The sequence below is a fragment of the Micromys minutus genome (assembly GCF_963924665.1).
Source record: "Micromys minutus genome assembly, chromosome: 21".
In the NCBI taxonomy this organism is placed as follows: domain Eukaryota; kingdom Metazoa; phylum Chordata; class Mammalia; order Rodentia; family Muridae; genus Micromys; species Micromys minutus.
The window spans coordinates 5,373,014-5,400,732 of NC_137956.1; the positions used below are offsets into that span (position 1 = coordinate 5,373,014).

Below are 27,719 nucleotides of genomic sequence, written 5' to 3' on the forward strand. Positions count from 1 at the left end.
CAAAACCACCCCAAGAGTCTCCACACCACACCCAGCAAGAGCCCTGGATCTCATGCTCCCTCTGCCTATAACAACCACCCAAGAGAAGCTTGTTGAAAATTTAGACCTGTACCTTTAGCATCACTACAAAGAAATGGAAAAACATTTCCATCACAAACAAGACTTTCAAAATGCCTACTTAACATTCCCTTCCCTGCTTCTGACTCCACCCTTCTATCTGCTTCAAAGAACAGAAAACAAAATATCTTGGAGTAGCTCACTTCTCTGATGTAATTCATCTCTTCTTTCAGCTGATTGGTGGACCAGCCATACACGACCATTTCCTTCTGCTGATTGGGATCTGATCTTCGCACCACACCATACACAACACCCTGAGGGAGCTTCTTGGTAGATTCTCCATTGCTTAGTTCTGGGGGCTGGGAGAAAGGCAAGGAATGAGAAAAAGAATAAAAGACCCGTTAACACAGCAATAATAATGGCCACCGATGTATGATTAAGCATGGCTGGCCCTGGGTACCCCAGGAGCAGCCTGGGTATTACTGAAGCAGAAGCAAGGGGGCAGAATCCCAGCCTGGGATCAGCTTGTCATACCTGGAATGAGATGGGGTTGGCTACACCCTAGAGAAAGCAACTATTGCTTACCTCTAACAAGTCTTGATCCACCATCCCCATTGGTGAGAACCTTTATACCTCATTTTCCCAAGGGTATAGCCATTTATAATTCTTGCAAAGATGCCAGAGGAATTATGTCGTGAGACCTTGTACTGAGGTGACACTGTTTTCTGCCTTCTACCAGTTCTTCTGATGACTTTAGCTGCCTCACTAACCATGGCCCAAATTGCAGGAAGTTGAAGTTGACTGTCATCGAGTAGGGAAACAGTCCTAGGAGGGCAGGGCTAACCCTGCAGCTAAGATCTGAGGGAAAGGGGTGGGAGCACCACATGACCTGCTGTGTCCATTTGCGAAATATTTTTGAAAAGCCAAGCAAAGGTGATGTGACTCCAGCCCCAAAGAATCTTCCCACTCCACTTAGCTGGCTTTTTAATTTCAGCAGTTAAAGCTTGAATCACCAGTAAACTGCAATTCTAAAGTAAGATGTACAACTTTTAACACAGCTTTGTAGGATGAAGGCTTCAGGAAGCAGGAAAAGAGAAAAGTATTCTTTGACCACCAAGAAAATTCCTTCAGATGTCTGAAGTTTATAGCCACTTAGCAACACAGAGTTTCCCTGTCCACTTCATAGCTGAGGACATGGAAGTTCAAAGGGCCTAAGTAGCTTGTTTGTGACCCACACGTGCACATTTAGGCCAGTCTTATCTGGTGGTAAACACCTCCTCATACCGTAGGTTGTTAGATGTGGGGAGATAGAGTAGGGACCTCCTCAAACATGAAGGGGACAATGACAAAGAAAATGGAAAATAGAAGAGAGGAGGGAGAGAATAAAATGGCTCAGCCAGGAAAAGTGCCACCAAGCCCAGTGACCTGAGTTTGATCCTTGACATCCACATAGTCAAGGGAGAGAACTGACTCCCATAACTTGTCTTCTGACCTCTCTCTTCATGGGCACTGCGGTTCACCCAGGAGTGTGCATGTACAAGAACACAAAGAATGAAAAGAAATATCTTTTAAAACAAAAAAAAGGCAGAAAGAAAGAAAACAAGACAGCCTGAGACTTCACAGAGAAGCAGCTTCTTCACCACCCAGTACCCCGTTCAAACCACAGACCTCTGTCCTCAGGTCCCTCCCCTTGGCCACCAGCTTAGCTTTTCTTTTCTCTGCCTTTTTTCTGTTTTTTGTTTTGAGACAGGGTCTCACTACATAGCCTTGGCTGAACTGGAACTCACTATGTAGACCAGGCTGGCCTTGAACTCACAGAGAGCCACCTGATTCTGCCTCCTAAGTCCTGGGATTAAAGGTGTGCACCACCACATCAGACTCAGCACCAACATTTTCAATTACCTTTTTGTAGATTTTTCCCAGGTTTTCAGAAAACTTTTTTGAAATACAAAACCGTGATTTGCATTTTAAGCTATTTGTTGCCACCAAATAATGAGTGCTGAATTCATTCAAAGTTTGCAAAGTAGCAAATAAAAACCAGAAAGATTCGTGACAATTATTAATAGTGATCACCTCTGAGAACAGAGAAATAGGTAGATGCCAGAGAACAAAGGGGCGGTTTGTCTCCATTTTCTGTATTATTTATTTGAGATTCATTTTTACCACAAGGTCTTGTAAAGAAAAGGAGGGAACACACACCATGCCTTTCCCTGTGCGGTACAAACCTGGGACGCGATGGGATATGCAGGTCTGATGGGTGCACGTGGTGTTTGGTTTCTGGTAAAAGTTTGTACATGTTTCCCAGGAGCCTGGATCCCATGTCCTCTGCTGCTGCCCTTGAAATTTGTTCGTTGGTTTCAAGGTCTGGGCTGCTAAATGGCTCGTGGTGGAGTAACACCCTGGCATTCAGATATCCCTCAATTTGCTAAACACATTAATTAGGAAAAGGAAAATCTCCAATGAAACTCCCCACAGACCGGGAAACAGAAGCTGTTCTTCTAGCCCTGGGCCCTGCCCAGTTCCTGAAAAACAAGCTGCTGAGGACATAAGGCACTGATGAGACACAGCACAGATGAGATGGGGTGGCCTGACACAGAGTGTCCCACCACCTGGGAGATAGGGCCAAAACTCTGCAATGCCAACACCCAGGAGTCTGAGGCAGGGGGATTGCCATGAGTTTGAGACTAATAGGTACTGCATAGTAAATTCAAAGCCTGGTTAGGCTACAGAGTGAGCCACCAAGTCAACAAAGAAAAGGATTTATGTAGGTTGAATGATACCTAAGATACACAGAGTGAAAAAGGGTACATTTTACATTCCTGTTTTTAAGAATGTATGCAGAAGTTTTCTAAGAAGATACAATCCAAACCTTTGGTGACAATCTCTGCAGTGGCAACAGGATGCCATCTTTTCCTTTGTGTTCTTTTGTACACTGGCCTGTTGCTGTTGTTGTTGCTAAAACATTTTTATGTAAACGTTTTCTTTTAAAGATTTATTTTGGGAGTGGACATGAAGTCCTACCGCAGGCTGGAGCTATTAGCATGTGATAACTGCTGAGAGCCAGTTTTCTTTAAGGGTGTGATAGGTCCACCACACTCTTGGGGGTGGCCCCACACCCAAGAATATTTGGACGGCACAAACCGGACTGGATTGTTTTTCTATAAAGGAGAACAGCATGTAGTTGGGTGGAGAGTGCAGTGGGGGAGGGGAGGAGAGCAGCTGCAGGAGGGGTGAACATGATACATTGTAAGAGAGTCTCCAAAAGTCTTAAAGATTTATTTGTAATTATCTGTGTATGTATGTATCTCTGTAGGGTACCTGTACATGTGAGCACGGTATCCACAGACCCTAAAAGAGGGTATCAGATCCCCTGGAGCTACAATCGCAGGCAGCCCTGAGCCGCCCTGTGTAGATGCTGGGTTCTGAGCTCAGGTTCCCTTGCAAGAGTGGAACACGTTCCTAACCATTAGGCCATCTTTCCAGGCCCCTTTTATTTCAAATTTCAAATGGACGCTAAAGGTAAATATTATTAAAAATCATCTAAATAAAGGAGCTCCAGACAAAGGGCCTGGTCTCAACAGCATGGTGCCCCAGGATAGCAGCAGGAGGAAGACTCTGGCCCATGCAGGGAAAGGCTAGAAGGGTGTGTGTGAAGAAAGAGAAGGAGGAAAACATGTGCCACCCAGTGATTTTTATTACACAATACTTCCTTTAGTCCCCACATCTCTAGTGTGTAAATGCTGGATCACCCAGGGTGAGCATTCAGATTCCTGCCTCTGTCTTTCCAGATGTGACCTTCCCCAGCCACACACAGTGAGGAGTCAGCATCAGCAGGGAATTAGACTTCAGATGGCTATGTGGCATCCCAGAGTTTCTAGGGGGGTAGGGAAGTCACTTGCCAGAACCATTGGGAAGAGTCAGGCCAGAGACAGGGCTCCTGTCCACTTCCCCCCCCCGACCTCCACATCCTCATGGCCTCTCCTCTGTTCTACCACTCCTTCTTGCCTCATGCCAACCACAAGACTCTCCCCTCCGCTGTACCACTAGACTGAGATCTCTCTTCCTCCAGAGTGACTTCCTTGACCCTTCAGAACCGTTAGGCCTTCTCATGCCCATTCTCCCCATGACGACGGCCATTATGAGTGACTATGGGTGTCCTTAGGATAAGAGGCCTGTCCCCCTGGCAGCCACCAGTCCCATGATGTCCACACCCCATCTGCCTTCTTTCTCACTCCTGACTCCAGCAGCCAGCAGTGACAGATTGTGACTCTCAGCAAATATTTACTGAATGGGGCTTTAGAAGCTAGAAGAGGCTCTAGAGAAGCACCTCAAACAAATATAGTCTAGCTGAAGGAAGCACCGTTTGTTCCTCTTAGAGCAAGAGATAGTAGAGCCCAGAGCCTCAACTACAATATGAAATACAAAAAAAAGCCCCAGAACGGTAGATGGAGCCATTATGTTTAGAAAATAAAACATGTTCAAGGTCAAAAAACAAGAGAACATTGGGGGGGGGGGGATAAAGAGCTAATAGGTTCACAAATGCTCATAGTTCATTTTTTCCCTCCTCTTAAAATAAAGCTAAAATGAGTATTACTTTTTGGAATGATAAAAGCATTGTAGAAATATCAAAAGGCAGTGTTTATCTTTGAGATAAGCATATTGAAGTATTTATGACATATTTATTTCCTTTTGCAGGTGAAGAAGTGGACAGGATATAGACTTTAGATGAGACAGCATTGACCAGGAGTGGAGGGGAGCCCTGGCCATGGGTGAGGGGAGTCCTGACCATGGGTGGAGGGGAGTCCTGGCCATGGGTGAGGGGATCCCTGGCCATGGGTGAGGGGAGCCCTGGCCATGGGTGGAGGGGAGCCCTGGCCATGGGTGAGGAGAGTCCTGACCATGGGTGGGGGGGAGTCCTGACCATGGGTGGAGGGGAGTCCTGCCATGGGTGAAAAGCTGCTGAGGCTGAGACAAAGGCTAGAAGCACATATTCCTTTGGTATGAGTGTCAAACTCTCCACAGCTAAAAGATTTTTTTTTTTTTTGAAGCTTTAGAACATGGCTTTGTATCTTTTAAAAATCAAGTTTTAAATGATATATGGAGGCTGGCAAGATGACTCACCTGGGAAAGGTACTTGCTAGTTAACCTGAAATCCTGAGTTTTCCTGGAATCCACAAGGCAGAAGGAAATAATTGATTCCCACAACTTGTCCTCTGACTTCTACACTGTGTTATCACACACACACACACACACACACACACACACACACACAGAGAGAGAGAGAGAGAGAGAGAGAGAGAGAGAGATGCAAAGAGAATGTGTGTGTAAAACAGATGTAGAAAACAAAACATCTAAGCTATGTTTGCGGCTGAAGAGATGGTTGGGTGGTTAAGCGCATGCACTATTCTGTTAGAGGACCTAAGTTAAGTTCTCAGTACCCACCTATATTGGGTAGCTCACTACCACCTGTATCTTCAGCTCTAGGGAATTGGATGCTGTCTTCTGATACTAAGAGCACCTGTATTCATGTGAACACACACACACACACATATATACACACATACACATACACACCTTAAAAATAATAAGTCAAATCTTATTTTTTATATATTTGTATATGCCAGAATATGTATATGCCAGACCTACTATTAATATTACAAATCCATTATCAATATGACCTATTGTGAATGTTGTTATGAAAATATTATGAATATGAACAATGCCAGGCAAAGATCCCTGAAAACTAAAGCCCTATAAGTGTTGAGATGAAGAGACAGTTCCTTCCACAGAAGGGAACAAGACAACTCACAAAATTCTATAAACCCCACATAAAACAGATCAGAATCAAGGTCAGGTGCAAACAGCAACACACAGGAAGAGGCTGTGATCCCTGACTTCCCATGAGCGCTCACAGCTCAGGACTTACCTCAGGCTCTGGCTACCATGGTTTCCCCTGGGCTGGAAAAGGATGAGAAGCCACAAAACGTGACCCAGTCCAAAATTTCAAAATGGCCTAAGGAATTCACTGGCCACTGGATTAGTTAGGCGAGTGATGAGAACTAGATTTTTCACCTCTTAAACTAGAGTGTGTGATCTGACAACATAACACATTCCACAAAGGCAGGGAGTTGACCTAATGTTCTCACAGCTCCTTCTCAATACCCAGCATAAATAGGCACTCAAGTTTGGGGAGGATGGCGTGTGTGTTCATATGCTGGCAAGTACACGTGGGTGAAGTCAGTATGTGTGTGTGTGTGTGTGTTTGTGTGTGTGTGTGTGTGTGTGAGAACATGTACAGGCCAGACAGGACAACCTCAGGTGTCAACCTCAAGAATAATATTCCCTCCTTTGAGACACTGCTGACATTATTTTACACTAGCATCAGTGTGAATGAAGAGTCCCACAGCTGGGGAGGGGTGAATACTCTTACGTTCTAGAAGAGGAACCTGGGTCCCTTCAAGAGGGCTCCAGATAGGAGTCCCGCAGAGCTCAGTGAAGGATCCAGGACCAGAACCTCAGGCCTGTTCATTGAGAGGCAGACACAGCCCCTGCACACTGGCACGGGCAGCCCCGCCCCAGCTGCAGTCGTGAATCACGGCGGTACACCCACTCACCTGGCAACAGCCAGGATGTTGTATAAACAGGCTCTCCGAGGGCAAGAACCAGCAGGCTTGCTCATCCAGGCTTTTAAAGGAAAGGGGCTATAAAATCTGCTGGCAAGGGTTTCCTCCTCTGACACCACTGGCTCCAGGAGTCCTGGACTCTGCACCCACACGCACACTGCAACTCTCCCTCACTTAGCTCCTGAAGTCTATTAATGTGCACGCAATTTTGCTCATAATGAAAATCACAGAACCAGCTCCAACCAGATCCAAGACTACGCAGCTACATTCTGGTTCAACATGATAGATCTGTCATAGCCAGTACTGATTTTCTTTCTCTCCTTTTCTCTCTCTCCCTCCCTCCCATTCCATCTCTCCTCCTTCCCCCCTCCCCCCTCTCCCCTCCCTTCCCTTCCTCTCACCCCCTCTTTCCTCCTTCCTACCCTCTCTCCCTCCCTCCTATCCCCCCCCTGTCTCCCTCCCTCCTACCCCCCCCCCCCACCGTGTGTGTATGTGTTCACTCACAGTTACAGATTTGGATAGAAATATGGACCCAGACCTTCAGAGAGTTACAGAGATCTATGAAAATGACAGATGACAGTATTTACTTTCAAAATGATCCCCTACCAACTTTATTCCGAAAGTTTAGCCATATTTGAAAACATTTCACATCGCTCAATTCCTCCAAGTGAAATCTGTGTTTGAAAGAAACCGTCATTTCTTCTTCCACATTATTAAGTTCAGTATACAAATAAAAAGGTGGAGGCTGTGGCACACACCTGTAATCCCAGCCCTGGGGAGGGAGAGAGAAGAGAACCAGAAGTTCAAAGCCAACCTCAGCTATGTGAAACAAAAAGACAAGGGAACAAAGAGTAAAAAGAAGACAAAAAGTTAGTCTGAGTTGCTGGTACAATTTAAAAACCTTGCCATGGATTTTATTGGGAAGTGCTGTGTCACTTCCCAATAAAAATATGTTGGGGGTCTTAACTACTAGGAACGCAAAATCCGACCTTACTTAGAGATGGGATCAACTTAAAATGCAGTTGTTAATGTGGGGTCCACTCAGTTATCGCCAGGGCTTTTACAAAAAGGGGGGAATGTGGAAAGACATGGATGTGCACACAGGAAGAGCTCCGTCTGAGAAGACAGCCGTCACACAGCCACCAGACAAGGACGGATCAGAGGCACCAGATTTCGGATGAGTTTGAAGAAGAGCTCTGCCTCAGAGCCTCCACAGGGATGTGAGCCCGCCCTCATCCCAGCCTTCTAGTCCTCAGAACTAGGCAACAACAGTAAAATTCTGTTGTTCAGTCCATCTACAGTGTTGTTATGGAAACTTCTGAAACTGATCATCACTACACACCTACTGTGTGTCAAGAGCAAGGCTCCTTTGGGACAGAAGAGTCAATGCCTTCTTGCTCTGTGTGTTTCTTCTACGCTAACTCGATGCCACTTTCACACCCAAATATCTACAGGAGCAGGCATCCAGCCCTTTGGCATTTCTTTGCTAAGAATGCTACAGGCAAAGCAAGAAGGGGAGGCGGGAACCTGAAGCTCGAGGGATGCATGTTCACGGAAGCACAGGACAGACAGGGAAGGTCTCAATGGAGAGAGAAGTGAACCATTTGTTGAGCCTGGAGGGACAGGATGTCTGGGTAAATAAAGACAGACAGCTAAGAAGAAGCTGCAGGCTTGAGAGAGAACCTTAGCATGGGTTCTGACGAGGGAGGATATGCCAGCCAGGTACACAGAGATGAAGAGAGCTTCTGGGCTGGGTTTAGGTGGGTGAAGCCCATGAGAGTGAGTTGGCGGGGCCCCAGCAGCGATGTCACATGGAAGCAGAATCACAATACCAGCACACGGACTGGGGGGAGATGGTATCGCCACCTTTTTCACCTTCTATCCGCACAGGTCAGGTCTCTTTAGAACATCTCACAGGCCAGATACTGAGGACACTAATGACAACTCTTTTACTATACTTACTTATTTACTTAGAGCTTTTGGAGACAGGGTTTCTCTGCGTAACCCTGACTGTCCTCGAACTCACTCTGTAGACAAGGTAGACACGGACCTCACAGAGATCCACCTGCCTCTGCCTCCTGAGTGCTGGGATTAAAGGCATATGCAACCACCATCTGGCTTACTTTAGTTTTAAAAACGTTCCTGTTCATACCCTGGGGATGCACACACATATGTGTGCAGAAGCCAGAGAATGACCTTATGTGTCGCCCTCAAGAACAATGTCTACCGCCTTTGAGAAAAGCTTTCTTCTTGACCTGGAGTTCACCGGTTAGTTTGGCCTGGCTGGCCAGCAAACTCCAGGGACCCAGCTGTCTCTGCCTCCCCAGCACTGTGATGACTAGTCTATATCTCCACGCACAGCACTTTTGCTTGAATACTAAGGTTGCATCTGCTCTAGGGTTAGGAAGCCCCTCCAATACACCACATTGTCCCACAACTCCAGGAAAGTACTGACTGTTAAACTTCCCTTGAGCATCTTCCCAACACACTCCCCACACTACAAGGCAAAATGTGCCCTCTTCAACACTCCTAAGTTGTGAGGGAGTCCTCTCTATGATGAACAGAAAACAGACAGACGAAGAGCCAGCAGGCAGTGACTATGTACAGCCAGCTGCCCACTGGCATCTGCTGTGCCAATGTCAGTGACTAAGACCCTGCTGCCCTCAGGCAGCTGCAGCTCTAATGGCCAGGAAATCTTCTGGGAAGTTTCACATCATTAGAAGTCAGTGAGGCCACTGGATATCTTGAGACTTCCGTGTCTTATCCAGCCCCAATCCCTGGCTTGGCAAACCATGGATTCCCCTTCAAAGGAACCAAGGCCATTGGTCTGTGAAGATCATCCAGAATGTTGGGCACCTTGCAATTTTGTGGCTGCCAGGGAGGGGCAGAAACATTACAACCACATCAGAAGAAGCTCCTCCGGGGAACCCTTGTTGGTATGTGAACCCTGCTCCCGGTGACTCAAGTCCAGGAATCCAGCCAGGACATGGTGTCAGAATCGCTATCTTCCCATCTGCCACTAGAACCTTTGAGTGCTGCCACCACCCAGGAGCTTCAGTCCTGGGGAAGCAGCCAGCCTCACCCTCCTCTCTACCCCAGTTCTTCTGCACTGAGTCAACAGATTGTTATAGATGAACACTTAAGACCTCCTCACACCTGAACCCAGTGTGGGAAACACCAAAGTGCACAGCTCCTGAGCACAGTTGTTTCTAAATACGTCTCTCTCTCTATCTCTCTCTCTCTCTCTCTCTCTCTCTCTCTCTGTGTGTGTGTGTGTGTGTGTGTGTGTGTGTGTGTGTGTGTGTGTTGATTCTGATATTCTTGGAAAGACTAAGGTTGAGTTAAAAAAAACTTTATTCTTAACATCCCCCTTTTGTCGACAGTAACATTTGTGAACGCTGGGGCTCTTCTAACCATTTCAGTGATGTCTCAGAAGAGTAGCCACTTTGCCCAGGGAAATGTGAGGAAGTATCTCTTAGGGAAAAAAGTAAATAAATCCAAAAGCCTACACTTGGACTTAGAGTGGGTAATAAAACTTAGCCTAGAAAGGGTTAGACTTATACTGTCTTTCTGATTACTATGGTGGTTGGAAATCACACCACTGAGAGATACACCCTTTCCTAGACCAACAGCTTACAGCACTCTTATGTGACTTAATTCTGAAGCAGGGTTATTCCCTTGTATGCCTTCCTCCTTTATTGGATATAATCTCCCAGCAAGAATCCTTTCTGTTTAGAGCGATTCTGTGGCTTCTCAAAGGTATATGATCTCGTTTCTTTCATTTATCATTTTCTTTACATGTTTAAATATTTAATGCATGTGTGTGTTTATGTGTGGAAGTGTGCACATGCTAGGATATACATGTGGAAGAAGAAAAGGACACTTTGAGGGATCAGATCACCTTCTATCACATATGTCCTTGGGGTCAAACTCAGGTTGTCAAGGCATTGTGGAAGCCTTTACTGTCCCACCCTCTCCACCCTCTACCCCATGGACTTATAAAAGAGAGCTGTCTGCTAACCATTCAGAGTGCAAATGTTATTTTTATCTGATTGTAATCAATACAGAGTTGGGATTATTGTGGTGACACAATACAACAGGTATATTCTGTCATGAACTTTTTCTCCCCACATGGATTGTTTCCCGTTGGATATCATAAAAATCTTCAGGCTGTATAGCACCCTCTCAGAGTGTGGTACTCCCGGACCTTAAATCATTAATAATCCAAGAGCTAAGAATATAGCCTTGTGGCAATTTTTGGTATTCAAAAATCACTATGTTTAATCTATATACACCAAGAAAACTCTGACTATTTCCATGTTACATTCTGTCCTACATGTACTTTATGCTTATGGTAACTAGTAGATTTCAATACTATCAAACTTCTAAAAGAATTAAGTATTGACAATAATATATTCATATAGTGTTATGCCAAAATGCCTTTAAAAATTTGTACATCTCTCTTCTTTTTTAAAAAATAAGGTTGAAAGAGAAAAAAAAGTTGTAAGATAAAATAAAGCTTTTCCTCCCCCCCAAAAAATCTTCAGGCTTCTAGTGCAAGTTATAGCAATATGCACATGACCTCCAATAAAATGATACTGCCAATGTGTCCTTAGCAATTTGCATAAAACTATTTGTAATTTTTACTTTCACTTTCGACACTTTCCTTCTGTAAATAAAAGTAATTCCTGATGCTTAGTTACAGTAAAAGAAAAGAAAGAAAAAGAAAAGAAAAGAAAGGAAAAGAAAAGTGATTGCCTTAACCAATTTAGAAATCATTCTTCAAGACAAAAGATGGGCACCTTACTGTATGTAAATGAATGCCACAGCTAAGCACTCCAGCTCCTTCCCTGGGAAGGTTTGGTTTTTCTGTGAGAACACATTGCTCCATTGTGCCTTCCCCCACTGTAAGTCTCAGAAACACCTCATTCCCCATTGCTCTACCACGCACCTGGACACAGCCACCATGACCCTGGTCCTGTCACTCAGTCTGGACTTTGCTTCTTCCTCGAACTTTTCCAGATGCCATCAGCTCTAACAGGAACAGTGACAGTAAAGACACAAAAGGGAGATGGCATTCCCTCAACACCAGGATGCCATTCAATCCTGGTCATCACAAGAGTCCAGCAGCTGAAGCCTCACTGCCCCTTACTCTTGTTGCTGTCATGAGCTTTGGCACTGCAATGGTTAATACTGACAGTCAATTTGACAGGAGCTAGGAACACCTAGGCACATCTGTGAGGGAGCTTCTAGGTTGGGTAAACCGAGGTAAAACTCCCCACCCTGACTGTGTATGGCACCATCCCATGGGCTGAATAGAGAGGAGAAAGTAGGCTGAGCTCCGGCATCCATCTCTCTTTTCCTGCATGCGGATGCACCCTGGCCTCTGGTTCCTGCCACCATGGCGTCTGCCCCACCATGGTCCGTACTCTCAAGCCACTGGCCCAAAGAAAACACTTCCCTCCTCAAGGTGTTTTTTGTCAGTTTGCCATAGTAATGAAAAAGTTATGAATGTAGCTACCAAGCATTTATGTTCATAGCTATGGGGAAGCTGAAAGAAATCTTCATATTTCACAGACCTAAAAATGAAATCCAGTCAGTAGCTAATATATGGCTCATGTTCCAAATTTAGTAAGTATATCAACATGTCTGTTACAAATTTTGGGGGCCAAGATCTAATCAAAGCTCGCTCATAACACTTCATGTTCTGTGTCTTAATCTGTCTTTCCAACAGAAACTCATCTTGTTTTTAATATCATCAAATTCATGGGAGGGCTTCAGGCCAATTGTTCTGTAGAATGTTGTGCATCTTGGACATTTATGGGTCCTTGTTATTAAATCAGTTACACAATTCAGCCTGGAGAATCACACAGGAATCGTGTGTGCTTCTTAATCACGTCAGAATCTTAATCCCTTCACTTCAGAAGTCCCCTAATAGGGTCGTCATCTGCTGGGAATGCTGGGTTGGGTCACGTGACTGAAATTTTACTCTGATTGAAGGTCTTCTGTTCCTTTCAAGGATATACTTTTAAGACCATGTGAATAATTCAGTGATAATGTTTAACTAACTAGTGTCTTAACCATCGACAAGCCTATCTGGAAGCTCCAAACATTTCCAGGTTAATTAGCGGTTAATAAACTCCATAACAAGTCTTCCCTCTATGCCTCTGGTTATCGCTAGTGCTGTGAATTTTTATTATTATTCAATATATAATAATCCTTGTAGGTTGAGTGTCCTTTTTCTCAAATGCTTGGGACCAGAAGAGCTTCAGATGTTGGAGTTGTTTACATTTGGCTGAGAATATTTGTATAGACTTTACCAGTTAGGCATATATATCTGCCAAAATCCAAAATTCCCAAATGTCCCCAAACCCAACTCAGTAAGAGTCTCATAAGATTGTAACTATTTAGCTAGGCAGTAATAGTAGTGCACATCTTTAATCTCAACACTCAGAGAAAAATGGATCTCTGTGAGTTTGAGGTTAGCCTGATCTACAAAGTGAATTCCAAGATAGCCAGGGCTATACAGAGAAACAATGCCTTAAAAAAAAAAAAAAAAAAAAAGACTGGGGCTCCTTAACTTGTACAGATCTTAGACTTTCTGATGATCAAGCTATGTCCATTTTAACTTGAAAGAGCTATTAGGACTGGAGAGATGGCTCAGTGATTAAGAGCATTATCTGATCTTCCAGAGGACGCAGATTAGATTCCCAACACACCTCACAACCATTTGTAACTCCATTTCCAGGGATCTGATACCTCCTTCTGGCCTACAGGGACCATACATGTGGTAAACAGACATACATACAGGCAAAACACACATACACATAAAATTAAAAAAAAACAAACATTTAATATAAAAGAAAATCAGTTCCTACAGCCTTGGTTAGGCCCTTACTGGTGCTACCTGGATTTCCAGAACCAGGTGTCAAAGGTCTAGCTTGTCCTCCCAACCTCCTGGAACTTTCTTCCAGGTGCTCTTGGTGAGACACTTCCTCTCCTTTGGAGCAAGTCAGAGTTTCCATTCTCTCATTGCTCTCCGGCTATAACTCCATCTTCCTTCCTCCCCACTTCCTCTGCCTGTCACCTGCCATTTGCATCAGCCCTGGTAACTTGTTGCCTTTGGTAGAAAGTGAAGAAGAGGGAGCTGGGGAGATGGCTCTGTTGGTAAAGGACTTGTTGCACTATCATGAGGATCTGAGTTTGGGTCAGCAACCACGTTAAACAAACAAACAAACAAAACAGGGGGAAGAGGGAGGAGAGAGAGAAATCCCAGGAGGTCCATGGCAAATCGGTAAGCTTTGGGTTCAGTGAGAGACCCCATAACAAGAAATGAGGCCAGGTATAACAGTGCACACCTTTAATCCCCCGCACAGGAGCCAGAAGCAGGCAAGATCTTTGTGAGCTTGAGGCCAGACTATTCTACATAGTGAGTTCCAGGACAGTCATGGACCCTATCTGAAAAAGAAGGCTAGAGAGATAGCTCAGAGGTTTAAGAGCACTTGTTGCTCTTGCAGAGGACCGCAGTGCAGTTCCCAGCACCTGCAATGGTGACTCACAACCATATACAACTTCAGTTCCAACATCCTCTCTGACTTCTGAGGGCACCAAGTACACATGTGTTGCCCATACAAACACACAGGCAAACCACTCTTATGTGTAAAATAAAACTTTTGAAGAAAAACGAGAAAGAGGGAGATTAAGTAGGGTGGAAAACAACTGAGAAAGACGCCCAATGTCTACGTCTGGCCACCGCAAGCACACACGGACACATGGATGCACACACACAAAACAAGTAAGAAGTGTCACAGGGAAAAAAAACCACAGACAGACAATAAACCCTGGAACATTATCAGTCTCCTACTAGCCTTCAGGAGGCTTCCTTGTTTATGGTTCATTGCTGATTAAGTCAAAAGTGAAGGTTGCACTTCAAGAAGTCATAGTCTCATAATTCCACCCATGAAATTTATAACCTATTATTCATTTTATGTTCATATAAACTGTCCACCAGAAGGCCTGCCCAGCCTCCGGCATGCCCATCACTTTCACCCACACTGTCCCTCCAGAATATTTTGTTTTCTTTCATTCTCAACCCACTGGAATATAAGCTGCGTGGGTGACAGCCATTGCTTTGTTTACTGTTGTGCTCACCACTGGAGTCCTAGTGGATGAAATTTCACAGGTGCCGGTCATTGGTCAGGAATGAGAAAAATGGTCTCCACTGGCCCACGGGTGAGCAGGTCCTCCCATTTACTTGTTAAGACAATTTACTTGTCTGCCACCTGCCGGAGTCACTTAGCGCCATCTCTATGTTCCCAGACGGGACATGACATCCCCATGGTCCCAGCTGCAACCCTCTAAAGCAAAGGTAAGGTGGTGCTTCTCCGTACAGTGCCAGCACTCAGGTCGAAGACGACACAAAATGCTTGTAGAAGTCTCTGCTATCCAGCCAAAAGCACGTTCAGCTGCCCACTGGGCTCTTCCCGACAGTGAGAGCCAGGCCTCCAACCTGTTGCTCCAGTTCTAACGATTCACAAAAGGCCCTTTGACTCCACTGCATGGGCCATTCCAGGAAAAACCGCTTTCCCAGCCACAGCACCTGTCCAGTGTCCCCATAGCCAGGAGGCTACACAGAGCCACAGTGTTCCCCAGGAAACAAGGGCGGAGGCCCAAGCTGCACAGGCAGCTGAGAGCAGGGTGGAAGGCTGAGGGCCTTTTCATCAGCATCGGCCAACGCATAACTTGGTGAGGGATGGAGAACACATTAATGTACAAGAGCAGCCACGGGCCCTGGCTCAGAGATGACTCACCTGATCTTTCCTCTCAATCTTCTTTTCTGTTTGCTGTGGCACTGGATTCTCAGGAGGCACGGTCAGCCGCAGTCTGCAGACATTTGCCTAAAAGAGGTGGAGAGGAAAGTCCAATTAGGATAAGTGTTAGGGGCAGAAAGAGGCGGGGGGACCCCGGGCTCTCCCTCTGCCTGTTCCATAGTAACAGGCAATACGCACTGTACCATCCTGATCACACTGGGAGGAGACCAACATGCCGAGACCATCATGGCCTGGCACAAGGGCCCACCAGCAGCCAGCAGCAGCCTGTTGCTCAAATAAGGCGCTATTAGATAACCCCCGAGATTTCAAACATTTTTAAATGGCTCAATTTTCAAAACCGAAGGCCTAAAATGATCTCATTTCACACATAAAAGTCAAAATTCCACAGAAGATACAAAAGCCAAAATCCATAATGCAGTTACCTATTGTCTGAATTCCAAATTGTCTAGATTTCTTCTCGTCTAGATTTCCAGTGCTGGTGTAAGAGGTAGTTTCTACTTTTCTAGCCTATGTATTTAACTTTCCTACAACAGACTGGGAAATGTTAATCACAAGGTTTTTGTTTCAGATACTGAGTGTGCACTGGTGTGCATGCCATGGCATGCAGGTGGCTGGGCAGAGGACAGCTCTGTGGAATTCAGTTTTCTCTTTTCACCTCTGTGTGGGTCCGGGAGATCAAACTCAGGTCACCAGGCCTGTGTGGCATGTGCCTTTAGCCGATGAGTTATCTCACCAGTCCAATCACAGCATTCATAAAGTTTCTCTAGTCATAGTCATGATTCTCAATAAGTAGAAGTGATTTAAATGTCTGTTGCCAGATGGAGGAGCCAAGTACATACAACAGAGCATTACTAGACCCTTGGAAGGGAAGGCAATTCTGATACATTGTATCATGGATGAACTTTGAAGACATACTGCTCGAAATAAAGCAAACACACAAGAGCAAAGCAATGTTTCCATAGGATGTATCTAGACCAGTCACACTCACCAAGGCAGGGAGGAGAAGATGCTGCCAGGAGCTAAGGAGACAGAGACCCGGGATGGGCCTAGACCTTGAGTTTTGGAAATGGGAGAATTACTGGGCATAGACCTTGAGTTTGGGAAATGGGAGAATTGGCAGCGGTGATGGAGCCACATTCTGCTGATACACTGAAAGTCACCAACCTGTACACTTAAAAACAGCTAGAGCAACAAACACAGTGCTCTAAATAGTTTAGAAGGCCAACCTGGTCTACATAGTGTGTTCCAGGACAGCCAGGGCTACAAAGTGAGACCCTGTCTCAAAATCAAAATATATATGGATACATACATGTATATACATATATAAATATGCATTCATACATATACGTACACACATATATACATACATGCATACATATATGTATACATACATGAATAAAGGTTCCCAAGCAGTTTTCAAAAGGCTGGTACTGGGAGTATGTTTTAATGGTAAATTTCTGGTCTAGCACACATGAGGCCCTGGGTTCAAGCTCAGGACTAAAAAGTCAAGTCAAGCCAATGAAAGAAAGACAAAATTGTGCTATTCCTCTGAAAATTAAACACAAAAGAAGCATTAAAGCATCCACTGAAGAAAGCTACAGCTAGTGGGATTTGTTGAGGGTCTGGAGACCGTAGGGGATCCAGGACACCACCATGCTTGGCTTATGCAGTGCTGGGGATGAAACCCAGGGCCTTTCTATGCTTGAGACAAGCTCTGTCAAGTTGGGGGTCTTTACAGAGGCAATCAAGTAAAAATGAGCTCACAGAGGTAATCCTTATCCAAAATGGTTGGTAAATGTATAAAAGTGAGACATTCTGAGACAGGTGTGTAAGGAGAATACTGCCTGGCCATTAAATTGCTCCTGTAATCCAGGGGGCGCTGGTCCACAGCCTCAGCTTCCTGAGAGGAGGGCAAGAGTACAGCAAGCAGAAGAACTGGAAGGCCACAGAGTGTGTGCAAAGGCAGCTTGAACAATTTAGTGAGACCCCGCCTCCAAGAACTGCCAGGCTGGGTATGGGAGCATATGCCTTTAATCCCAGCACCCAGAGGAGAGAGGCAGGGGAATCTTTATGAGTTCAAAATCAACGTTGTCTACATAGCAAATTGCAGGCCAGCCAGGATTACAAACTGAGACCCTATCTTAAAAACAAACAAACAGAAAGTAATCGCCTAACACACACAACACCCTGGGTTCTGTTTAAGGTTGCCTCCATCTGGTTCCTTAAATGTATGATGAGGTGTCAGGTGCCTTTCCATCCTTACATTCTCCTGGACCTCATTTCCCAGTGACCTCAGGATGGAGCTGGCTGGACACCCAGGGCTAACTCTGTTCTGGCCAACTTTACAAGAAGCATTCAATGCTCATACTCAGACATATTGGCCAAGAGGAGAGAGAGCTAGCCATTCTACCAGATGGGCAGCAGCTCTAGTGGAAAACTGGCCATCACCTGTGGAGAAAGGCAACCTTCTGACTGTGGGCCACTCCACCCAGCTAAAACCAGCCTGGCACTTAAAAACCTTAAAGAGTAAACCACACAAGGTGGACCATACAAATCTGTGACTCTCAGCAATCATTTCTGTCGGGCTGAATCTGATCCATGGCATATCTGTTGGCAGAAGAATGAAGTGTGTTTCTAATGCACTACATCCCACACATAGATGAGATGCTCACACGTCTATATGAACTCACATGCACAAATACACACATACACACAGACTCTAACACCCACTGGCTATGTGGCTATTGGAAATTTATTCTTTGAATTTCAAGTGTAAAGTGAGGTTAAAAGGAAGGCATGCCTTTATAAATGTTAAAGTTAATCGTGTGTGTATGTGTGTGTCTACATACATGCACACATTTATGTATAATAAACTATGAACACACAGATGCCATACATATGTGGAACCCAGAGAATGGCCTCAGATGACAGCCTTGCTGTGTCAGACCAAGCATCAGGCTTTCAGAAGAACAGCTACTTGCAAAGAAGCAAGCCACTAAGCTTCTTCGAAGATGATATATCCATGCAAAAGAAAAACGAGGTCATGCAGATCAGCCATAGGGCCATTGTGCTGGCACAGGACGATGGCATGCTGGCACAGAGCATCTTCGCTGTTTGCTGCTGCACATGCCAGACTCACAGGGATTCCCCACCTCCCATCTCTTTGTAGGAGCACTGAGATTTCAGTCCGTGGTGGGTCCTATGGATTCAAACTCAGATCCTCACACCTTCTCAGCAAGTGCTTTGCTGGCTGAGTGGCCTCCCCTGCCCTGTTAATGTATTTTATTAGTATCTAGATATTATCACTGTGTCCTCAACCGAAGCTCCAAAACAAAACAAGTCCACTTGGCTTCCTGACCTTCCTTTGGTCAATGGAATTTGGGACATTAGAAGATAAACAATGCCTTTTCCCTGGCTGGTGGATTCTAAAGGTGCATTCACCAATGGCCACAATTTTCAGAAGAAAGGCTTTATGCCCAAAAGTGAGATGTCCCTTCACCACAGTTGCACCCACTCTCCACTGACCCTCCCAGAACTCTGACATTCTTACACGCACTTCCCATAGTTGGCAGCTACACCATGTCCATTGGGCTAGGCTGTTTGAGCCATGCCTACCATGACATGCACAAAGCCAACAGTAAACGTAATACATAAAAAAATTTAAAGAGCCTGCAAGATAAAAGATTTGGCTTTAAAGCCATTTGGCTGTTGCAGTAGATGCCTGGGGCCAAGGCATCTCTCTAGTCAATAAAGGGCTTTGATGGAAATATTAAAGAGCATAGCTATTCCTAATAGATGCTGACCCACTGTTGATGTAAATAAGCAACTTAATCCCAACTTGGAGCAGGATCACACATCTCCCTAGCAAACATATAGTTGCAGTGATAAAGGTTGTTTACTAGGCAGTAGTGGTGGTACACAGCTTTAATCACAGCACTTGGGAGGCAGAGGCAGGTGGATCTCTGTGAGTTGTAGACCAGCCTGGTCTACAAAGTGACTTCAGGACAGCCAAGGCTACACAGAGAGACCTGTCTTGGAAAAAGTGTTTGTGGGTGAGGTGTGAATTTGTGTTGCCTGCAACTGTTTCAAGCAGTTTTTCATAGTAATGGGACTGGTGTGGTAGCTCATTGATTAAAAGCATTTTTCCTCAATCAAGAAGATCAAAGCTCAGGCACAGCCATGAAACAAGCTAGGCATTCCATCCATACTTGTAATCCCAGTTCTGAGGGGGATGGAGACAATTTGCTGTTGCTGAAGCTATCCAATTTAGGAAGACTTATCACCCTCTCGACATATATTCTCTTTTAACTTTTATTATTGTTATTACTATAATTGTGTGTGTGTGTGTGTGTGTGTGTGTACTCTTGTGCATAAATGAGAAGGTCAGAAGAGGTTGTGGATCTGGTGCTTACAGCATAGCTGAAAACAAAACAAAACAAAACATGAACCCCAGATTTAAGGAGAGATTCTGCCTCAAACAAATAGGTGGAGGGTGATAGAGGAGGATGTCAGATGCACACTCTTTATGTTCCAGAGTGCACATAGACACATACACACTATAGTAATAACAATAAGGGAAATTAAAAGAGAATACGTGAGGAGGGGTTGCTAATTCTTCCAAAATTAAACTTCAGCAACAGCAAACCAAGTATGCTAGAAGCCTAAGAGGTATTCTGAATTCCTGATAAAAGCTTGAGTAAGGAACAGGACCCCTGAACCCTGCACACTAGGATGACTAGGCAGAGTACACTTCCCTCTACCCATCTTCCCAGTGTGGATAATCCCCTGAGTAACATCCCTCCAACATGGCTTATCTCAGCATTTTATGATGCTAATCACTACAGCTTCCTGAAACTCACTTACAACTCCCAGGGTTTTTCCAGGATAAACAGTGTACAAAGGTAGTTAGTACAGTTTATATATACCCTCTCAGCAGCAGGCTCAGCCCTTGAGCTTAAAATGATGTGAAGAACTGCAGCTCACACATCATTGCTGTCTCACTGTCTCACAGTGTGGTCCATTATTCAATCACTGAGTTTCTATGACTTGTAAAGTACTTTTTTTAAGGGATAGAAAGGGACCGTGATGACAAAGAAGCTGCTGTATTCCCAGGAGCTAGTAAACTATTAATATATTTAAACATGGCTACTGAAAAAACTATGGTAGGCAGAGCCAATGCATGGTACTGAAAGGCAGGGTAGCTTGGAGGTCAAAGCATGGAGTCTGCATTTCTTGGGTTATAATACTGGTTTTGACACTAGCTTTGAAACTTCAATTACCTTAGTTGTAAAACAAATTTCAAGTGTGAAGGCTAGTTTAGCCTATGCATTAAGAGCTTTGAGCAGTCTCTGGCATATATTAAGAGTTCTTATTATGGGGAAAAAGGAAGCAGAACCTTAATCTTAATGGGAAGTAGACTCTATGAGAGAGGCACCAACTAGTGATGACATGTGAGCTGGGTATAAAAGAACGGGGCGGCTCTTTTGAGTGAGGTCTGTGGGTCTAGGAAATCTATCATCACCTATCACTGAACAACAGGCATCTCTCAGGTGAGATATTCCAAAGCTCAGGAACAGTTTAGTGTTGACATGTCCAGAGAGTGACATGATACATGCAAGCTGATCTATCTGGTCAGCAAGTGAGATGAACACAGAGAGCTAAGGGCCAAACTCTTCCAGTCGACAGGGAATGGATAAAGAGACTAACACTGAAATATGAGTTCAACAACTCATCGGAATAATGACGTTTCTCCTAATATTCCCTGCACTACAAAATGGTGGAAGGGAAAACATAGGTTGAGATCAGGCAAGCATTTTACAGGATAGCTTTTATAGATTTTCTAGGACCTAGCAGTGTATCAATGTAGTTGGATTGGATTTGCTTGAGAGAGAGAGAAAACTCAAACAAAGAAGACCATACCTGAAACTCCCTAGGGATTCTCCCATGGTCTTCAAAGCCACCCTCTTGGGAGGGAAAGCAAGAGAGAAACAGCTAGCATTCAGGTCTCCTTCACACACACAAAAAAAGGTACAATTGAGCTTCTGTTTATAGCTTAGGGCTGAGGAACTCTGGGGCTCTTTGTGACCCCTTTGGTGGAGACAGAGGTCTTCATCTAAAGACATGATGGGGTTTCAACCACCTCTCTGTTCTCAGCTTCTGAAACTGGGGTTCACCCAAGGGGGAAGGAAAACCTATCTCAGGGGGTGGAAGAGATGACCCAAGGTGGTAACAGGAGTTTGCTAATCAGTTTGCAAACTGAATTTCCCTAAGGAAATAAACCAAATGCATTTATGTTTCCCTCAGGTCAGGTCCACTCCTACTGTGGCGTCCAGCCAAGCTGCCCTTCACAACACTAGGTGTGGCCTTTGTGGGTGTGGCTGGAGGACAGACCTCCCCTCCCTACTAAACACAGAAGTATCCAACCTCTGGAACCTACAAGCCAGGCCCAGTGAGAATGGAACATACACCATCTAGATAAGGATTATTATGACCCTGAACTTGTAGCTTCATTATCTATGTCAAGATGGGGTCAACATTTTTATACAAAGGACTAAATAAGAATGATTCAGACTTTGTAGGCCATGGTGAAATCCACTCTTAGCTCAGAGACATTCAAAACAGAGCAGGCCAGATCTGCTTGAGGAGCAACATCCATCTTTCACTCTCACCATGGGAAGGGACCCTTCTTTCCCATGTCAGGGCTGCAACCCTACAAAATCCACCAAGAGGGTTGCAGTGACCTCCCTTGCTCTCTCAACTCCCTCTGGGTCACTTCTGTACTAGCTACAGAATGTGCCTAAATGCTGTGATCTAAGAAAAAAGCATAAGTCCACAAATGCACACAAAGATTTTGACCCCTGCCCAACCCATCACCTTGATAGCCATCTACAAGGCCCAAGGGATCTTGATGGCCGCCTTAGAATATCTACAAGAAATCTGCAATGCTTAGAGAAATACTCTCGTCCTCAACTGTACTCACAATCACATGGGGTACTCCCTGATAAACACTGATACCAGTCCATGTTTTCATCATATGTCCCTTATGGCTCAAAGCCCAAGTTGGCTTTAAGCTGCCTGGTAACTCTATATAGAACCAAGGTTGAGAATCACTGACTTAGCCCAATAAATGAAATTCCAACTGTGGCAGAGGAAGAGGCAAGGTGAGTACTTGGAGACCTTCTCAGAACCATCAAACTTGTCACCTGGGCCAGCATTCCCACACACTTGTCACCTGCTTCCTTCCTAGGTAGGACAGAGCATCAGGCTGGCTGGATTCTAGGCCTTCTCTTAAGTTCTCATTTCCCAAATGGATGTGAACTGACGTTTCTTTGGGACCCTGGCTGCCATTATACCTTGTGCCACCAACCTTGAGTTTACTGGAACATGGACCTGTTTGTCCCTGTATCCCCATTGCTGAGATTATGAACACACACACACACACACACACACACACACACACACACACTGCCACCATGCCTGGCAGATAGATGATAGGGATAGATAGATAGATAGATAGATAGATAGATAGATAGATAGATAGATAGATTCTAGGGCTTGAACTCAGGACCCTGTGTTTGTATGGGAAGGACTGCATCAACAGAGTATACCCCCAAGGTCTCTAAAGCTTCTCAAGTAGTCACTCATAGCTTCGAACAACCGTGGGTTGGACAAGCCGAGGGAGTGAGGGTTCAAGGCCATTCAGATTCTCATTAAGGGAGAATTGTGAAGCAAAGAGGGGAGAAAAACAAGCAGCTTTGGAAGAACCAGAGAGGGAGGTATTTGAAATACCTGGACCGAGTAGAGAGAGAGACAAGAGTCAGGCTGGGGGCCTGAATATTTCGAGTGGGGTTTGGCTTTGCAGGTGCTCCCAAAGCAGAAGAGCCAAGGGGCTGGATTTTGCAGGTTGGAAAAGATCATTATATGGCTGACATTTAGGAGACACGGCTCACTGGAAGAGGAAAGAGGCAAGCACCACTGCTGTGCTCCTACTTGCTGGAAAAGTACTGGAGCCATTTTAAAGCAGAAAGCAGGTAACAGATGAAGTACTTCAGGTTGAAGTACCTCAGGTTTAGCTCCAGTGAGCCCAGCTCTTAAACTCAGAGACAACTGAGGCTCACTGACTTGGAAGGGTGTGCCAGCCACCAAGAAGCTTGGTAGGGACACAAAGGTCCAAATCAGTTCCTAGTGTGTATGCACAGCATCCGAGAAATATCCAGAGACCACAGTTAGAACTCTGTGGTGGCTTAGGAACAAGGCTGGATTCCATTCCACACACAGCAGAAAGAAATGTGGAAGGCTCCATAAACCCAATGCTCTTCAAGTATCCTTCAGAACCCCAAGTCTGACCACCCTACACTGAACAAGGGTAGATGGAGAGACAAAAGAAAAGGAGACAGTTGGTGTTTTTCTGAGCCTCTGTCATAATTTGTGGCAGAAGCTTTTGGCTTAAGTCCTGATGATACTACAATTCTAAAACTCTATCACCTAGCCTGTCAGGAATTGGCTCAGCAGGATCCCAAGCAAGAGCCAGGAAGTTTTTGAGATGCAATGAAAATCTTCCCCACCCCCACCCCCAGTGGATACTTCAACCAGCTTCCTTCCACCAGAGGCTGAATTTCCCCCAAATCCCGAGTCCCTTCCTCAGATCCTACAGAATGGTGGAGTTATGTACACACTGTCCTTGGATTCCACAGGGTACAGGAAACAGAGCTATACAGACTGTTTCCTCCCCTAAAAAGAGGAAGTTGGAACACCTGCCAGTCTCTTTCACATGCCAGTCAAGGGAATTCCTTATTTGGAACTGACAAGGTAGGAACAAGACTCTGGTGAGTACAGCTTCAGCCAGGGACTGACGATGGGCAGGCCTGTTCTGGGTTTTAAGAGAGAAAGCCACCGCCAAAGGAAGGGCTGGCTAGGAGACAAGCTTATCCCATGGCCCTGTTTGTATTTTTTTTTTTTTTTAATGCCACTGAGGGGTCACAATGCCAGCGACAAGCAGCCAACAATCTCCTCTTATCAAGAGAACGTGGTGTGGAGCGAATCCGTGACAGGCCTCACATCTGCTCTAGTCCAGGGTGTGAGCTCAAAGTACCTGGCTACAGGAGACAACACGTGCCTTCCACTCCAAGCACACAACCTAGCCACACAACTGACTTCATTTCAAAGGCCTGGGCTGTGAGATTAACTCTCTGCTACAAAATTCCTCTCAAAATCCTGAAGTCATTCATGTTACTATTTTTTTTAAATCCCACCCCCACCTTTCCCAAGGTCATCATTCTGGCTGTACCTATCTGTTCTCCAAACACTTTATCTTCCCACCGTTGCCATAGAGAAAACTATTTTTAGTGCACAACTGGTTTGAAGGCAGATCCCTTTTTTTTTTAATTCCCACTGGTTGCTGTGTGTGAACGAAGGCCTCTCGGTTTTGTTTATCGGTTAACAGAAACCATTCTCCGCAATGGACTCCCTCCTCCCCTTTGAGATAGTTTCAGACAAGAGGGAAGTAAGTACATCTGCAGGTGGCAGCCTCTGAACAAAGGGTGACCTGTGACAGTCCCATTGCACACTGCCCTTGCAGCTGACTCCAGGCAACTCCTGCCCAATGTCCAACTGTCACTAACACTCCTGGTTGGCTTGAACTCTGTGACAGCACAGCCTGGTTTTCACCATAGCCACTGCTTTGATAAGCCCTCTGGATAAAACTGAGCTATTTTAATAGCTCGCAGACCTTTTGGCTTTGAGACATGGCATTGTCCTTTACACAGTTCATACTCAAGACCCACACCACTGAATTATAACACAAACAAAAGCATCTCATAGGGTCTTAAGAGCATTTATGATTCTAAACTATATCCATAGCTACCCTTGGCTGGAGGCTCAGGAGCCACAGGTGGAAAACACCCAAAACACCGGCTTGAGACCACCACCCCTCCAACATCAGAGAAGGGGCAAGAGAGGGCTGGATTTCTTGAAAACGTTTCAATTTCAGAGACATTTTTCATGGTTATTTATTTAGAGTATAACTTTATTTTCTTGTACTTCTAGAAGGGTTTTTTTTTTTTTTTTTAATTATCTAAAAGACAGTGTTTTGTTCCAAAGCAGGCCTCACACACATCATATAGACCACATCAAGTATCCACTGAAATAAATGATAGTTCTCTTTTTACAACCAGTCTTGTCAATTGCCTTCCAAACGCCTGCTCCTGCTGGGAGACTGAGTAGCAGCTCACCTGCAGGGAGAGGCTTGCCCTATACACCTCAGAAAGTCTTTCTTTTATCATCAATGAACCCTGGAAACATTCCGTTCACTACACAAACACATTTGTGATAATGTCTGCCTCCTGGAGCAGCGTGGAGCTGAGTGCCCAGCCCTGTAGCACACAGAAATAGATCTATAAATATTCAGTGAGTCAGTCAGTCAATCAACACACACAAACACACACATACATGCACACATGCCCCGGAGCCTTAAGATTTTGTCCAAAATAGGTGATAGGCTGTTCCAATCCGTCCTATATAGTCTGAATTCAGAAGCCTGAGTTCTTCAGCCCAAAGTTTCAATGCAGCCTTAGCCGAAAGACAAAGTATTCCAGTATGTCCAGACATCATTCAAGGGAAAAATCTCAAAGATGCTACTGAGTGCACTGGTTACACCTGTGTCCACCCACAGGATCCCGGCATCTACCTAAATCAGAGTCTCCCTGTAGGTAGGGGCTGCTGCACACAGCTCACGGCTATCTTTTTAATGATTTCATTCTTTGTCAACCAAAATTTTGTTCTGATTAACAAAGCCTTCCGGGGGAAAAAGGGTCAAAGACCCATCTTGCTGTAGGGTAAGCCTACGGTTGGAAACCCACCAACTAAATGTGAAGCTTACTTTATTAAGTTAATAATCAAACAACCAGAGTTCTATGAGTCTTAGGTGTCTAACATACACACACAAACATAAATACACACAGACACACACCATCACTTGGCCCTCTCACAAAGCAACACATGCCTTTGGTATATAGGTGGAGAAGGATAGCTTAGAATGTAAACACTAAAGGTCAAATCAAACTGATTTGACTACAGAAGGGGCTTTTGGAAGGGGATTTAACCTGTTAGAATGAACGGTGGGGAAACGAGATCAGAGAAGAGGTACATATTTATAGCATGACACCAGAAGAACCCAAAAGCTACGAACAAGCTCTGTCAGTCTTCTCTGAGGCCCTGATCTTTGAAGGGCTCTTGTGAACCCGACAAGTCTGGCCATTCTTTCCAGGAGCATCTGGGAGATAAGAACAGATTGACCAAAAGACTGTAGCTTAACAGATTTCCTCAGGGAAACCTCCCTGGAGGTGATGCTGAGGACTTTAGGACCTGCTCTTTTGCTACAAAAAAGTGCCTGTGTAAACTAGAGTCCTGCAGAGCTGAAGTCCGGGGTACTCAGCTGCTCAGCTCTGGCCTGCAAGCTGGCTTCTGGGTCAGAGGCTGTCACTGGTGGATGGACATACGGATGATGCTCCCAACCAAGACATGTAGGAAAGTTTGCGTTTCAAACATATTCAGTACTTGTGCGTCTCAGGGTACCTCAGAAACCTCTCCCTTGCCTTTTAAAAACTGGTGCCACATTTAAGCTTGGCTTGACAGTGGAGAAATAAGTTCTGGGTTTTCCAGAAACTCCCCTTCCAGCCTCCGGGTCATCCAGAGCGACGGTCATTGTGCGGTCCGGACTGACCGGGAAACTTGAGCCAAGATGAGGTATCGGCGGCCAGCAGCTGGTCGCCAAGCATCCTTCTCCCCACATCCCTACAGAGGGGGCAACAGGGATGGGTGCAAGAGACACCCCTCCCCGGCAGCTCCTTCTCCAGCTAGCTACTCACCCTTCTACTGGGCGTCCCAGGCGACTTGGCACCGCCACCTGAGAGCAGGGTGACAGTGGACGTGGAGCGCAGCATCTCGCAGCGGCTGTGGAGCTCGGGCTGGGTGCCTGCGCTGCTCCGGGGCAGGATAAGCGTGCGGGGCGCACCCTACGCGGGGGAGGCTCAGACACTAGAAGCCACAGCTTCCGCAGGGCTAGCGCTCAGGGGGTGGGGCCTGGGAGGGACCTGGGAGGGGCGGGGCTAGAGTTCGGGTGTTCGGCAGACTAGTCAGGCAGCATTCTCTCTCCAAAGTTGAGCGTCGTCCCCTCTGTATCTCCCTGTCCAGTCTTCCTGCACACACTGTG

General features: G+C 45.4%; 1 protein-coding gene across 2 annotated transcripts in view; it reads right to left on the reverse strand.

The window, feature by feature from the left end:
* The window catches only part of MYZAP (myocardial zonula adherens protein), an 85,560-nt gene extending 58,068 nt beyond the window's left edge, over positions 1–27,492 (reverse strand). For both annotated transcript variants that reach the window (XM_080934396.1, XM_080934397.1), the window contains exons 1-3: positions 27,376–27,492; positions 15,491–15,577; positions 261–416 (exon numbers count right to left, since the gene is read on the reverse strand). In XM_080934396.1, coding sequence (XP_080790522.1) covers positions 261–416; positions 15,491–15,577; positions 27,376–27,450 — 318 coding nt within the window. In that variant the 5' untranslated portion in view covers positions 27,451–27,492. The remainder of the gene's footprint in view (positions 1–260; positions 417–15,490; positions 15,578–27,375) is intronic.
* Between the last annotated feature and the right edge of the window lie 227 nt (positions 27,493–27,719).